Source organism: Heptranchias perlo, chromosome 3 (genome assembly GCF_035084215.1).
Source record: "Heptranchias perlo isolate sHepPer1 chromosome 3, sHepPer1.hap1, whole genome shotgun sequence".
In the NCBI taxonomy this organism is placed as follows: Eukaryota; Metazoa; Chordata; class Chondrichthyes; order Hexanchiformes; family Hexanchidae; genus Heptranchias; species Heptranchias perlo.
Window position 1 is genome coordinate 30,598,689 of NC_090327.1, and position 16,443 is coordinate 30,615,131.

The following is a 16,443-nucleotide window of genomic DNA, read 5'->3' on the forward strand; positions in this document are numbered from 1 at the left end:
AGGATGCAATGCAGCAACTCAACATGGTTACTTTGACAGCACCTCTTCATTTGCAACCTTAACCAGCAAGGAGGTCAAGAGCAACAATGTCATGGAAACACTATCCTTACCTGGGCATATTATTGCTGTTCCTTCATTGTCATTGGGTTAATGTCCTGCAATTCCCTACCTAACACCATTGTGGGAGCACCATCAACACACACAGAGTGCAGCGGTTCAAACAGAAGGCCAGCACGACCTTGGCAACTAGGGATGGGCAATAAATGTCTTATAAGTTGATAGTTAAAATTTGAAATGAGGTCTGATGTGACATTAATGCTTTTCAAAGACATGAAACTTCCTCTGGATGTACAAAATGGATACAGTAGCCAAAGAGAATTTTCTGTTCAAGATTCTGGGCACATTATCAAAACTTAGCTAGATTGTGGGGACAGTGAAGATACTTTCAAGATTGTAAGCAGCTGAAAGTAATCTAAAATACAGAAACTGAAATTTCCAGGATAAGAACAAAAAAAACACTACCAGGTGTGGTAGAAGTAAGGGAGCACCTAGGATCCAGCGGTCATACCATTAGAACTGAAATATTTGAGAGTATACAAAAAGGAAAGTTACACAAAATTATTGGGATGCTGGAGAGCAGAGTTTGGGGGAATTAAAAAAAATGATTGGAAGATTTACAATAGAAAAGTGGGGAAATATTGAGGCTATGAATAAAATTAATTCAAATCTAATCAGCCAGTTAAAAGGCAACAGTGGCCAGTGTGGTTAATGAGGAATGAAAAGGTTGGTATAAGTAGGTTTTTAAAACATTCAGTGGACCTAGTCAGCAGGAGGATTGGATAACTATAAAGATGAGCAAAAGCTGTGAAAAGTCAAGATACTGACTGCAAGATTACGAAGATCTCAAGTAACAATAAATGATTGTAATAGCACAAGAAATTAATTATATTTGATAATGAATAGAAGTAACTTCCCGCAATTCCCACACACACACACACTCTCATGGGCTAATTTTGTAAAACGAGTGATAGCGAATCGGCAGCCCATTTTACATCTCCTGATTTTTATTCCCATTGAAGTCAATGGTCAATATCAATTCCCTCCTTGTTGCAATGGCACCAGTCTGCCCCTCTCTGAAGGCGACAGAATGGATGCTGGATCTTTGAAAATTAACCCTTTCAAATCCAGATCCTGTGTCTTTCTCCAGTTTCTCTCCTATCTCCCCCTTATGCCTCATCTGAGTACATCTTGTCCCAATTTGTGCTCCATTGACTCCTGTCCCCCATATTAGCTGACATTGTAAATGGTTTCCTCACTTTTTTTTATTCGTTCACGGGATGTGGGCGTCGCTGGCAAGGCCAGCATTTATTGCCCATCCCTAATTGCCCTTCTTTAGTGTTGTAGCAGCTGTACCCATGCAGGCAAGTGGAGAGTATTCCATCCCACTTCTGACTTGTGCCTTGCAGGTGATGGAGAGGCTTGGGGAGTGAGGATATGAGCCACTCACCACAAAATATCCACCTGATCTGCTCTAATAGTCATGGCATTTATGTGACTAGACCAGTTGAGTTTGTGGTCAGTGGTGAACCACCCAGGATATTGACGGTGGAGGACTCGATGATGGTAATGCCATTCAACGTAATGGGGAGGTGGTTATGGAGGATAAGTCTGAAACCTTAACACAGTGCTTAGCTTCAATGAAAACGTCAATTAAGATACACTGTTACATTAACAGAGGGATTGAGCATAAATCTAAACATTTAAGTTATTTATGATGATCACTGGATGCCACCAAGATTATTGTGAGCAGTTCTGGTTGCCTAATCATAAGAAGGACATTATTGTCATTGATAAGATACAGAGATGAACAACAAAGATAGGTCTGTTAACAGGTAATTAAATGCTGAGGAAAAGTTAAGGAAGTTGAGTTTGTTTTCTTTGGAAAAGAGACTTTGAGGTGATCAATTTAAGTTTTCAGGATTGTGAAGGAAATTGTTCACTATGTTGAAAGTTTCAAGTACCAGGGAACACAAGTTTAAAAATAGGGAGAATTCTGTTACCTAAAGGGTAATGGAACTGTTGAATATGTTACCAGGGGAAGTCTCTGAAGGGGGCAGAATAAATGGGTTCAAGTGACAGTTTGATGCATTTCTGGAGAGGACATTGAGGGATATGATGAGAAAGCAGGTCAGGTTGATCACTAAGGACTAAGCTACAAGGACCTTTTTCTGTTTTTGAAAATTCATGTTCTTAAGCACCTTAAAATAAAGTTACTCACACATTACTTTCAAATTGCATCTTTAATATCATAAGGACTCTTATAAGTGGAATTAAATAGATTTTCTTTATTAAAGCATTCCTTTACATATATAGTACTGTATCCCTGATAACAAACTATACACTTTTTTGTTTCATTTATCTTTCATTCTGTGTTGAGGCACCGTTATATTGAACAGTGCAAGTAGTTCACCTCATGGGCTTTAAGGAGGAGGTAACCGAGGGGAGAGGGGAGGAAGTATCATGTATGATGAGCATTCATCCATAACTCACATCCATTGCTTTATTTTCAATTTAAAAAATAACTTTTTTCTGTTTACCTCTGTGTTACTGATCCCTGCCTGGATGCTGTCCATTTTTAGATTGTCATCTTTTCCCGGGGAGAATCATGGCTCAAGTTCTGAAGTTTAATTTGCCCACTATAAAACTCAATTGAAAAATCTAGTAATTAATGTCTGCCCATTGCAAGACATAGGGGGAGGGAACTCTACGTTAAAGATTAGACTTTTGGCATCTTGTAGGAAATCACAGACATGTGAATCGTTCGGGCCAAAAGACGAATCACTTTGGATGGCTATTCCATATTGCTGTTTCAGTGTCTTTAGCAATAATTGTATTACTGCCTCCCCCTCCACCATCTCAAAAAAAATCCACCAGGACGTGAACTGGGGACAAAGCACTTGCCCAAAGAGTTACCTTCTTCCTTCAAAAGCAAAGAAGTGATTGATCAGCACCTTGTGCCTTAAAATCTAAAATAATGAATCGTACAGCACCTCTATTAGAGGAATAACAATGTACATCACTGTTCATCTATAGGAGACACCATCTCAAGTTTAAGGTAAGTCTCGTAGGTCTGAACTGCATAGGTTTTAGTTATTTTCCATTTGGTGCTGGCTTTGATTATGGACCAAAGCAACCCTGGTGAAAGATGGCTTTTTGGTAAGGATTAGAGATGACTGGGTCATACAAATTCTTAAACGGATGTCACGTTAAAGGAAGAGATGCTTTGTAAGGTGAGCATGTTACAGCAAATGTCCCTGTGGGCTGCAGACTGTGGAAAATAGGGTCTTAACAGACTGCAAGGTCTTCTTATTCTGTGCTTTCTCATAAATAGTTTGATAACATTGTCTGAACTCTGCAACTCTCCTGAAACCTTTCCAACATGTCTTATTCTTTATATTATGCATAACCAAGGTTCATGGGGGTAAATGGACAATTTAATTCCATTTGTGTTGGCCTTTTGTTTTGCAAGTGGCTAGTGTCATGGCTAACAGCATGATACTGTGACCAGATCATGTGATTTTAGCTGCAGTGATTCTAGGATTCACTTCACGACATGTTGCAGGTGGTTAGAGGAAAATATATATATCCATTACTTTATCTATAGTTCTCCTTCGGATGACTTATCAGTAAATGAGAAGTTGCTATAAAGATAAGAAGTCTGAACTTTATAAGTGTTTGCCTAGAAAACAGTCATTCACTTCAAATTAATTCACTGACTGTGAAGCACTTTGAGACATTTCAGAGTCACAAAGTGTTACATAAATGTGAGCTTTTTCCCTTTTTAAACTGAAAGGAGGTTGATTTCATCTGGGCACACTGCTAAAAGCATTTGTATTGAGTTCCTTTGGGCTCTATTTCAATGCAGAGTCTATCCCATTTATTTTAAACAGGCTAATGATCCCCTTAAAACTATGGGCAAGCAGTTTTACACAAACCCTGTTAAGTACTGAGCAACTGGATGTAGTTAAGACCCAAGGTGGGAAACGTACTGAGGTGCAGTGCTATGCGTTGATTCACAGGTGAAAGGCTTGAGCTGCTTTCTGGACATTTCTGATCCATTCCCCAATTGAAACTTCGGGAGCATCTTCAGCTGAGGCCAAGGAGTAATCCTCACTGACAGGAAAGCTCCCACAAGAATGTAATCCCGGGAGAAAACAAGCTAAAACTGTGTACTACCTTGATTGTGAAACAGGCATTATGTTTTACAACATTTTTGGATTCTATAATCAAAGATTTGTGTTAAATTAATTGATCTAAGTTGGGATAGCAGTGTAGTGTTACAGTTGATCTCAGTGCCATAAGCTAAGGAGGGCTCAGACGTGAAGAACTGCAATCTGGGTGAAGTACTTAAGGCTGTGGAGCCAGATCTAGTATGAGAAAACACCTTAAGAAGAGGAGAGGATTTTTTTTGATGGGGGGCAATTCTGGGTAGGAGCCTTCTCCCAATTTCCTTTTTATGGTATTGCTGGAGCAAGGAGTTGCACATGATGGGGTAGAAATTCGGGTGCACCATTTTTGGGCACGTGGGGGCATGGGGTAAAATTTCTGCAGCTGAATGGTGAGGCCTGAGGCATCCCCGATATTGGGCCTCGAGCCTATTAAGATCAAGCCAGCATTGAGCAAGCAATCAACTGGTGAAGAATAAATGAAGATCAGGTCGCTGCTTGTATCACAACAGCCCTCAGGCAAGTGACGGCCAGAGTTGAGGAAATCGGAAGCCAGGGAGAGGGGTAGGAGGTGCAATTTGGGAGAGAGGAGGCCTAATGTCTACTCCAAAACTGACTCTAATTAGCATTTGTAAAACATAAAAGAATGCATTAAAAGCAAATAATACTTACATATATATGGTAACTAACCCTGACATGCTTCACTGAATTTTTGGATTCTATGGTCATCTGTGCTGAATTAGCTGATATCTGTAAGCTAGGCTAGGGAGGGTGTTTGGATGCTACAGTAGACCTCAGTGTAACCTACCTCAAAGCACTTGCGAGTTAATAGTTTTTGAAGTTCATTGTTGTTATGTAGGCAAATGTGACAACCGTCATGTGTCTGCAATGTTGAACAAACGGCAATAAGATGAAAGACCAGATAATCTGGGTTTTTGATCTTGGTTGAGGGAGGAATGTTGGCCAGGACATGGGGAGAACTCTCTGCTGTTCTTCAAATAAAAGAAAGAAAATGAAAGACTTTTTTTTACATATTACATAGAATCTACGGCACAGAAACATTCGGCCCAGCAGGTCTATGCCGGTGTTTTTCCTCCACACAATAATTTATATATTGCATTTATACAGTACCTTTCATGACTTCAGGACAACCAAAGCGCTTTATAGCCAATGAAGTATTTTTGAAGTGTAGTCACTGTTGCAATATAGGAAACGTGGCACCCAATTTGCGCTCAAACATCTCACAAACATCAATGAAATAATTACTAGATAATCTTTTTTAGTGATGTTATTTGAGGGACAAATATTGGCCAAGACACTGGGGAGAACTCCCTAGCTCTTCTTCAAAATAGTGCCATGGGATGTTTCATGTCCACCTGAGAGGACAGATGAGGCCTCAGTTTAACGTCTCATCCGGAAGACGGCACCTCCGACAGTGCAGCACTCCATCAGTACTGAACTGAAGTGTCAGCCTGGATTACATGCTCAAGTCTCTGGAGTGGGACTTGAACCCATGACCTTCAGACGCAGAGGTGAAAGTGCTACCACTGAGCCTCAGCCAACACCATTGGACGTTAATAATGCCATTGGATCTTAATCATTTATCTGAACAGGAAAACAAGACCACGGATTAAATTCTAAGCAGAACAGTTCAGAACACCCTGGGCAATGCACAGAAGTGTCCGTCCGAATAGGTTTCGGAAGAGTTTCTACCCACAGCCTTGTGACGCAAAGGCGAGGGTGCTATCAACTAAGCAAAACTGAGAAAGTGGCTTTAAGACACCAGTACCAAAAATTTAGAAATTATAGGGCTATTCAGATGGATTACTGGCTTGAAACGTAACCTTGGGAAAGCTGAATCTGGAAATTTACCTAAGTATTAAAGTGACATCACAGTAAGTAATATTTTTCTCAGACTTTCTGTTGGATTTTCATAAATGAAATAAATTTATCTTTTTTTTGTAGAAAATAATAATTTCTTAGGGCTGAGATAGGAAACTCTTATTTTTCAAGCAATCAACTCACTGACAACAGGTGCGAGATTGCCATCGTTACCCCAGGTAAAAAGATATATTTTTCCTGCCTTCTCACCACTTCTGTTGTCAGTCAATTGAAGGACATCCATTTTTAAAATTTAATTTGCGATTTCAGAGTAGTTGGGATAGTACGACAGATCCGCAAAAATGTCATTGGGGTTCTTGCACTTCAAGTTGCAGAAACAAGAGTTTATCCACATCAGGTTCTTGGAGAAGCCCAGGCCGTCGGGGCAGTCGAACTTCACCTCGATGGTCTTTGACTTTTGAGGAGTGCAGCATCGGTCGTCCGTGCAGACACCGCAGTACTTGGGCCGGTATGTGCGTCGGCTCACACACCCAGACAAGGTGAAGTTCATGGGTTCCGCCTGCTTCAGGACGCTGAGACATTTTTTTCCTTTCTGCAAAAAAAGAAACCAAGCTGCTGTTATTGAAATTCCAGAACATTCTAGCAATCTTACGGCGACCAGCTCCCATTCCAGTGAATACAAGAATTATTAAAAGGAGGAAACAGTCACCAAGCCCTTTTCATAGATGAACCCCATCTTGCTGTCCTCTCACCATATAGAATCATCAAATGGTTATAGCACGGAAGGAGGCCATTCGGCCCGTCGACTCTGTGCTGGCTCTCTGCAAGAACAATCCAGCTAGTCCCCCTCCCCTGCCCTATCCACGTAGCCCTGCAATTTTTTTCCCTTCAAGTACTTATCCAATTCCTTTTTGGAAAGCCACGATTGAATCTGCCTCCACCACCCCCTCAGGCAGTACATTCCAGATCACAACCACTCGCTGTGTAAAAAAGATTTTTCTCATGTCAATTTTTGGTTCTTTTGCCAATCACTTTAAATCTATGTCCTCTGGTTTTTGACCCCTCTGCCAATGGGAACAATTTCTCTCATCTACTCTGTCACCTCTATTAAATCTCCCCTTAACCTTCTCTGCTCTAAGAAGAACAACCCCAGCCTCTCCAGTCTATCCATGTAACTGAAGTCCCTCATCCCTGGAATCATTCTAGTAAATCTCTTCTGCACCCTCTCTAAGGCCTTCACATCCTTCCTAAAGTGCGTGGCCTAGAACTGGACACAATACTCCAGTTGTGGCCAAACCAGTGTTTTATAAAGGTTCATCATAACCTCCTTGCTTTTGTTCTCTATGCCTCTATTTATCCTTCAATCCCTTCTTTTTCCAGAAATGCATTAGTTGCCCCTTGAACCCAATTATACTTTTGGCTTCAAATGGACTGCCCTGGTAAATTAATTCACAAATCTATTGCCCCTGAGTGGAAAATTCCCACCTGTGGTCCCTTTTTTGCTCACAACTTCCTTACTTTTAATTTGTGTCCCCTAATATTTGAACCCTCCACCGTAGTGAGTAATTTGGTTGTATACACTTTGTCAATACCCTTCACAATCTGGAAGACCTTAATTAAATCACTTCAACATTTTCCCTTTCCCCAAGGAAATACGGCCAGTTTTCCTAACCACTCCTCACTGCAGTGGTCCTGAAGTGAAAGAATTTTTTAAAATGTAATTCTTTTCCCCCAGGATGTATTAGGAGTGCCTCCTGTTTAGTCCAGCTCAGTGACGTAAACACGATTGAACTGACAAGACTAATTATTTCAAAGTAATGGGCCATTGGAACGTGTTGGTGAACTTCTGTTTTGTCTTCAGGATGACAGCGCATTGCAAGTATGTTTCGGTAGCATGATTTTTGGGTTTTTGCATGGAGTTTCTGTTTAGTACTGCACAGTGAAAATTGTCAACAGTGCCGATCAGACGAGATGGCCTTTATGAACACATGACACCTTCACACAATTGTAAACAATTTTACAACACCAAGTTATAGTCCAGCAATTTTATTTTAAATTCACAAGCTTTCGGAGACTTCCTCCTTCCTCAGGTAAATGTTTACCTGAGGAAGGAGGAAGTCTCCGAAAGCTTGTGAATTTAAAATAAAATTGCTGGACTATAACTTGGTGTTGTAAAATTGTTTACAATTGTCAACCCCAGTCCATCACCGGCATCTCCACATCATGACCTTCACACAAGTTCAAGGTTGAGCCAATAAACAATGGTTAGGATCAGTGCTAAATGGAGATATATGTACAGTTAACCAGTGGAGGGTAGACATTCCATGAACACAATACAAACGATCAACGTTATCCACATCCGCGTTGTAAAAATGAAGGTGTAGTATTGAAGTTCTGCCACCAGGTGTCTTCAGTGCATGTGTTAAACACCAGTATCTTACCTCCTATCTGATTTATGCTGAGGACACCTAGAGGAAGCTGGTCATTATCACACCAACAGTGAAGAGTTCCTCAGTGCACTACAGCTTGGACATTACATCGAGTCACATCGAAACTACAGAGCCGGAACAGGCTATTCGGCCCAACTGATCTATGCCACCATTTATGCTCCACTCGAGCCTCCTCCCTACTTCGTCTAACCCTATCAGAATACCCTTCTATTCCTTTCTCCCTCTTGTGCTCATCTAGCTTCTCCTTAAATGCTTCTACGCTATTTGCTTCAACTACTCCTCGTGGTAGCACATTCCACATTCTAACCACTCTCTGGGTAAAGAAGTTTCTCCTGAATTGCCTATGGATTTATTAGTGATTATCTTATATTTATGGCCTCTTGCTTTGGACTCCCCCACAAGTGGAAATATTTTCTCTATGTCTACCCTATCAAACCCAATCATAATCTTAAAGACCTCTATCAGCTCAACCCTCAGCCTTCTCTTTGCTAAAGAAAAGAGGCCCAGCCTGTTCAGCCTTTCCTGATAAGTATATGCTATCAGTTCTGGTATCATCCTTGTGTCCCCTTCACTGTAGTGAGCAACATGGTTGGATACACTTTGTCAATTCCCTTCACAATCTGGAAGATTACGGTTGGTGATATTATCTAAAGCCTTTGTATGACATTCCTCCATCTGCTATTTTAGCGTGGACAATAACGCTTTTATTTAAAAGGGGCTAACACCGCCATTAAAATAACAGCTATAGGAACACGTTATGTCAATAATATAAGCAATAGTAGTTCCTAGGCTTATATGTTAGTGACATAAACAGAGCTGGATGGTTTCCTCTGATCACAATTTGTAGCAAAATCATAAACATGTTTTTTGAGCCCAGCATTAAGTGGAGGAACATGGACAACAATGAATTACAAAGAATGTACAGCACAGAAACAGGCCCATGCCAGTGTTTATGCTCCACATGAGCCTCCTCCTACCCTTCTTCATCTAATCCTATCAACATATCCTTCAATTCCCTACTACCTGATGTGTTTATCTAGCTTCCCCTTAAATGCATCTATGCTAGTCGCCTCAACTACTCCTTGTGGTAGCGAGTTCTACGTTTTTGCCACTCCATGAGTGGAGAAGTTTCTCCTGAATTCCCTATTAGATTTGTTAGTGACTAGTTCTGGTCTCCCCCGCAAGTGGAAACATCTTCTCTACATCTACCCTATAAAACCCTTCCATAATCTTAAAGACCTCTATTAAGTCACCTTTAGTTGTCTCTTTTCTAGAGAAAAGGGCCCCAGCCTTTTCAATCTTTCCTGATAGGTATAAGCTCTCATTTCTGGTACCATCCTGGTAAATCTTTTTTGCACCTTCTCCAGTGCCTCTATATCCATTTTATAGAGTGGAGACCAGAACTTTTCGCAGTACGCCAAGTGTAGTCTAACCAAGGTTCTGAACAAGTTTAATACAACTTCTCTGCTTTTCAGTTCTATCCCTCTCGAAATGAACTCCAGTGCTTGGTTTGCTTTTTTTATGGTCTGTGTCGCTACTTTCAGTGATTTGTGTACCTGTACCCCTAAATCTCTCTGCTCCTCTACATCGTTTAGCCTCTTGTTATCCAAGCAGTATGTGGCCTCCTTATTGTTCCTACCAAAATGTAATACCTCACTCTTATCTATATTGAAATTCATTTGCCAATTACATACCCATTCTGCAAGTTTATTAATGTCTTCCTGTATTTTGTCGCAGTCCTCCTCAGTATTAACTACACCCTCCAATTTGGTGTCATTCGCAAATTTTGAAATTGTGCTTCTGATTCCCAAGTCCAAATCGTTTATGTATATGGTGAACAACAGTGGTCCCAGCACCGATCCTTGTGGAACACCACTTCACACCTTTTGCCAGTTTGAGTAACTACCTTTAACTTCTACCCACTGTTTTCTGTTTTGTAGCCAGCTTGCTGCTACTCATTCCCTGACTCCATGTGCTCTGACCTTAGTCATGAGTCTACTATGCGGTACCTTATCGAAGGCCTTTTGAAAATCCAAATATATTACATCTACTTCATTGCCCTTGTCTACACTTTGTTACTTCTTCAAAGAATCAGTAAGGTTGGTTAAACATGACCTTCCCTTTTGAAATCTGTGCTGACTACTCTTTGTTATATTTTTGGTTTCCAGATGTTTTTCTATTATATCTTTGAGTAAGGATTCCATTATCTTTCCTACCACCGACGTTAAGCTAATTTGTCTATAGTTCCCTGGACTTGTTCTATCTCACCTTTTAAATATAGGAATCATATTAAGGAATAGTGCCAGTCCTCTGGCACTATTCACTTTTCTAATGAATTTATATATATATGTAATAGTGCCTCTGCTATCTCTTCCCTAACTTCTTTTAATATTTGCGGATGCAATCCATCCGGACCAGGGGTTTTATCCTCTCTAAGTTTGATTAATTTATCAATTATCTCCCCCTTTCTATCTTAAATGTATTTATACCTCTTTTGATCTCTTCTTCTAATGTCACACCCACCATATTAATCTCCCTGGTAAATACTGAAGCAAAATAATTATTTAATATTTCTGCCATTTTGCTGTCATTACCTGTGAGTTTATCATGTGTATCCCTTAGTGGCCCTATCTCTATCCTGATTTTTCTTTTGTTATTTATGTGTCTGTAGAATACTTTACTATTTTTTGATATTCTTTGATAATTTAATTTTGTGGTTTCTTTTTGCCTTCCTAATTTTTTTTTACTTCTTTCCTAACTTTTTCGAATTTCCTTTTGTCATCCTCTCCTTTATTGTCTATGTACTTAGTATATGCCTTTTTCTTTAGTTTCAATTTTGCCCTTATTTCTTTATTCATCCATGGTGTGTCATTACTGGCTAGTTTGTTCTTGCTTTTTAGTGGGATATATTTCTCCTGGACTCTATTGATCACCATTTTAAATGTTTCCCACCGTTGTTCTATTTCTTTGTTTGTTGGTAAAGTTTTCCAGTTTATTTTTCCTAGTTCCATTCTCATCTCCTGAAAATCAATTTTTTCCAATTTATTACTTTGGTCTTTGTCTCACTTATGTCCTCCTCAATCGTTATCTTAAACCTTATTATGTTGTGATTGCTATTGCCTAGATGTTCCCCTATGCTTTCTTCTCTTATTTGTTCTGGTTCATTTTCTATTATTAGATCCAGCAGTGCTTCCTCTCTTGTTGGGCTTTTTACATACTGGGTGAGAAATGAATCCTGCACACATTGTAAAAATTCCATTCCCTGTACCCCTTTACCTACCTCTTCTTGTCAGTTTATTTGGGGGTAATTTCCCATGATTATTATTCTATGCCCTTTACTCATTTCACATATTTGCTTACATATTTCTTCCTCTGCCACCTTTCCACTATTAGATGGTCTGTCATATAGAACGTAGACCAGAGGTCGAAACTGGAACCTTTCTGGTCTGCATGGCTTGGTACCACACTGCATTTTTCCAACGAGTCACTGAGAAAGCCCTGGGAGTAAAAATTTAATGAAGTCAAATAAGACTGTTACCTTGATATGTTTCGTAATATCAATGTCGCAGGGCCGTATGTAGCAAAGACGCCTTTCTTTCGCCACTTTGCACTGGTCGTTTTCATTTGAAATCCTTGTCGATATTCCCATTCCACAAGATTTTGAGCAGGTGCTCCAAGGCGTAGTTTGCACCAAACAGTTCTGGCGCCACACTTCTGACTCGCCTGTGTAAGCTGGAACACAGGAAAATTGACAACAGAGTTATTATCATTCTCAACCCAGGCCTGCTAAAACTGCCATGGCCATTTCTGTTCTCTTCTTCCCAAATCATCAAAAAAGTAGCAACAAGACCTTTACTACGTTCAAAATGTGGCACTATTGACGGCACAAAGTGTAACATGACCTCTACAGTAACGTGCCTGCTAAAATATAGGGCAGCAGCCATCTTTGTGGCAATTTAGTGCTGCATTATAGGGAGATTTTGTGCTGATTCAAAGCCAAATGATGATCAACCAGAAAAATGCATGGTATTCTCCTAAGTCAGGTTTATTGGGAATGTTTGTGACTAATGGACAAGACAAAGGTCTGAGGAACGTCTCAGTAAATTCTGAAGTGACATTACCAAAGGGAAAAGCTGACAAATTTAATAATGAAATGCGTACATCTGACACAACTGAAATACCTTGATAAAGTATTCAAGTGTTGGTCTTAGAAGGTGAAGTGGTCATCATAACAACATAAGAAGGGTTGGAATGAGAAAAGGCCATTCGGATATTCAAATCTGCTCCTTCCACAATCTACTGCATAACTACATAAATTATTGATTCCCCACCCTACCCAAGATGACCATTCTCTCTTCCTAACCCCGGCATGAAGCAAACAGCAATACTAATATAGCTACCACCCTCAAACCCCTTTCTAGACAAATATTGGTCCAGACCCATTTAAAGGCATCAATTGACCTAGAATTAATTACTTTTTCAAGGAATCTGTTCCATATATCCACAGCTGTCCCTGATATCAATTATGTCAAAAATGGCTTAATCAGTCCAATTTCTCGGTGGTCGCACTCCCGTGGAATGTGAAACTGAGTCACACAGACTGGGAAGGTCCCAGGTTCGATATCTGCTCTGTGCTAAGTTAGCTGATCTCAGCTGGGATGGAGGAAAAGCGGCATAATTGGCTTCGGTGCCCCTGGGCTAGAGAGGGGAAAACCATCCAGGGTTTCCACTTGTGATTGATATCCAGTGACTGTTGCTGGCACGTGTCCATGTGTGGATATTCGCTGAGTACATGCTTAGGTCGGCTATGATTCCCTCCCTCCCCGCACCCCCCTCCACTCCCACTGTCAATTAGCCTGCTGAAAAACATTGTCATAGTCCACAAATGAATAAAGGTCACTTGGACAAGGTACAGGAGGCTACTGAGAACCCACTCCAGCAAACATCAGCACCTTCAGGAGAGGACAAAAGAAGAGTAGAGGGGAGGGGGAGTGAGCAGAAGAATTGACAAAGATCTCCAGAAACCTCCATTGAACCAGAGCATGAGTATTCCTCCATATGGTCGAGTTCTCCTACCTGACAAGGCCACATGACGAGGGGCAGTCTTCCTCAACTTCTTCGATTCATCACAGATCCACTGCTCACAGCATTTTCCTGGCATTTTAATACGTTTGGGGTTCTGACACCAGACGAGCGGAGGTCGGGACTGCCTGCACACAGGGATGCAGCCAATAGCACCGTTCACACATGTACATTTGTACTTGCAGTTGGGTTGAAAACTTTGGCCGTTGGAATATCTAGCTCCATTGAGCTCACACCCTACTCCAACCATATCTAAAAGTAATAAAATGAAAGGTTCATTCCAAACATATGAAGCAAGTTCATATATTATTTAATTTTTAATATATGAAAACAATTAATTTATTTGGTTAGTCATGACAGTGACATCAATCCATTCAAAATAATGGGAACAATAAAAGTAATGCCTGCTATTCTTGCTTCCTCCAATGGATGTCACTGTTATCTCAAAAAAATCTAATATTACATGAACACCTGTTATTCTTGCATGCTCCACAGATGGCGCTGTAACCCCTCTCCACCTGTTACAACAAACACCCCTAAAAGTCATACTGGCCCTGATATTTCTCTCCCCTGTGCTGAACCACTAGTCAGGCACAGTGCACCTGAAGGTCACTGCACCGGACGTGGCCTGAACCCACAAATATTTGCAGATTCAGGTCATTAGCATGACCCTGATGTGTCCCTGGCCCAGGTCCATCACCTGGTAGGAACTTGGGCCCAGAATCGGGGAGCAGAAAGGTAGCCTCTGTAAGGGGCGTAACAGCGAGAGGGCCTCCAGATCTGAGGGTCCCTGTTGGAAAAAGGGCCTTTCCCTCTTTTAGGCCCCTTTGCCTTGCAGCCTGTTCCTCTCAGATTCTCCAATCTGAGAGGAACAGATTTTCATCCTATGACATTTTCATCCTATGACAATGCGTGTGCCTGTTATGGTTGCACCCCTTGGGGGGAAGCCCCAGAAGTCCTAGTGTAAAGTAACAGGAGAGGAGAGCTGCTGTCACAGGTCTCTGCCACCTTGTCCATTCATTTGTGTCCAGGAACTGCTCGTTTCCCAGGCATGTATGAGAGAAATATCAGGGTCACCATTTAATTTGACTAACTGTGAGCAATGCCACAGGAGACTGACTAGTATGTTTTTAGATAAATTTCTTTTTTTTTCATTCTTGGGGGGTAGGTCTCGCTGGCAAGGTTGGCATTAATTGCCCACCACTAATTGCCCTGAGAAGGTGGCGGTAGGCCTTCTTCAGTTGCAGTGGTTTGATATAACTGAGCGGCTTGCTATCCCATTTCAGAGGGGTGTTGTGGTTGGTGTGGGACTGGAGTCACTTGTAGGTCAGACGGAGTAAGGATGGGTAAAGGAAACTAAAGGACATTACTGAACCAGTTGGGCTTTTATGATTATCCAATAGTGTCATGATCACTGAACATCTGGCGATGTTTTACAATGTTAAAGGTGCTATATATCTGTTTTTATATTGGGTTTAATGGCATGCCGGTGCTGCCTGCTGCAGGCACATGGGTTTTGTGCAGTTAACCACAACCTGCTAGTAAACTCTCCGAGCATTACTAAGACTAGCGGTTTGAAAGATCCAGTAAAAACACCTAAGGAAGTCACGGGGCACACAGCCAGCCCAGGGAAAATCTGTAACAGATAGATCATAGAAATTTACGGCACAGAAGGAAGCCATTCAGCCCATTGTGTGTGTACTGGCTGAAAAGAGCCATGCAGCCTAATCCCACTTTCCATTTCTTGGTCCGTGGCCTTGTAGGTTGTGGCACTTCAAGTGCATATCCAAGTACTATTTAAATGCGATGAGGGTTTCTGAATCTACCACCCTTTCAGGTCGTGAGTTCCTGACTCCCACCACCCTCTGGATGAAAAAAAATTCTCCTCAATTCTCCTCTAATCCTTCTACCAATCACTTTAAATCTGTACCTCCTCATTATTGACCTCTCTGCTAAGGGAAAAAGGTCCTTCCTATCCACTCATTCTAGGCCCCTCATAATTTTATACACCTCAAATCAAATCTCCCCTCAGCCTCCTCTGTTCCAAAGAAAATGACCCCAGCCTATCCAATCATTCCTCATAGCTAAAATTCTCCAGTCCTGGCAACATCCTTGTAAATCTCCTCTGTACCCTCTCTAGTGCAATCACATCTTTCCTGTAATGTGGTGACCAGAACTGTACGCAGTACTCAAGCTGTGGCCTAACTGTTTTATACAGTTCCAGCATAACATCCCCCATTGATATATACTACAAAAAGCAAGGGACCCAATAGTTAGTCCTGTGGAAGCCCACTGGAAACAGCTATCCAGTCACAAAAAAACCCGTCGACCATTACCCTTTTCTTCCTGCCACTGAGCCAATTCTGGATCAAACTTGCCATTTTCCTTTGGATCCCATGGGCTTTTACTTTTCTGACCAGTCTGCCATGTGGGACCTTGTCAAAAGCCTTACTAAAATCCATGTAGACTACATCAAACGTGCTTCATCGACCCTCCTTGTTACCTCCTCAAAAAATTCAATCAAGTTAGTCAGACACGACCTTCCCTTAACAAATCCATGCTGGCTGTCCTTGATTAATCCGTGCCTTTCTAAATGACGATTAGTACTGTCCCTCAGAATTTTTTCCAATAGTTTGCCCACCACCTAGGTTAGATAGATAGATGAGTGTAAACTGATCTTACCCAGATTAATTAGTCCAGTGACAGCTTAAACAGTCTGTTTTTAACATTTCCATGTAATCTGATTCAGTCCCAGGTTCAGCCTCTGGTCTGTGCTGAGTTAGTGGATTCTAACCAGGACAGCAACTATCGGCCGCAACCGAGACTCCAGGATGGTGTGTTGC

At 41.2% G+C, this 16,443-nt stretch overlaps 1 protein-coding gene across 1 annotated transcript in view; it reads right to left on the minus strand.

Moving 5' to 3' along the window:
* Positions 1-2,325: 2,325 nt before the first annotated feature.
* The window catches only part of ccn4b (cellular communication network factor 4b), a 97,216-nt gene continuing 83,098 nt past the window's right edge, over positions 2,326-16,443 (minus strand). Inside the window, exons 3-5 of the mRNA XM_067978661.1 lie at positions 13,595-13,852; positions 12,057-12,250; positions 2,326-6,660 (exon numbers count right to left, since the gene is read on the minus strand). Coding sequence (XP_067834762.1) covers positions 6,361-6,660; positions 12,057-12,250; positions 13,595-13,852 — 752 coding nt within the window. The 3' untranslated portion in view covers positions 2,326-6,360. The remainder of the gene's footprint in view (positions 6,661-12,056; positions 12,251-13,594; positions 13,853-16,443) is intronic.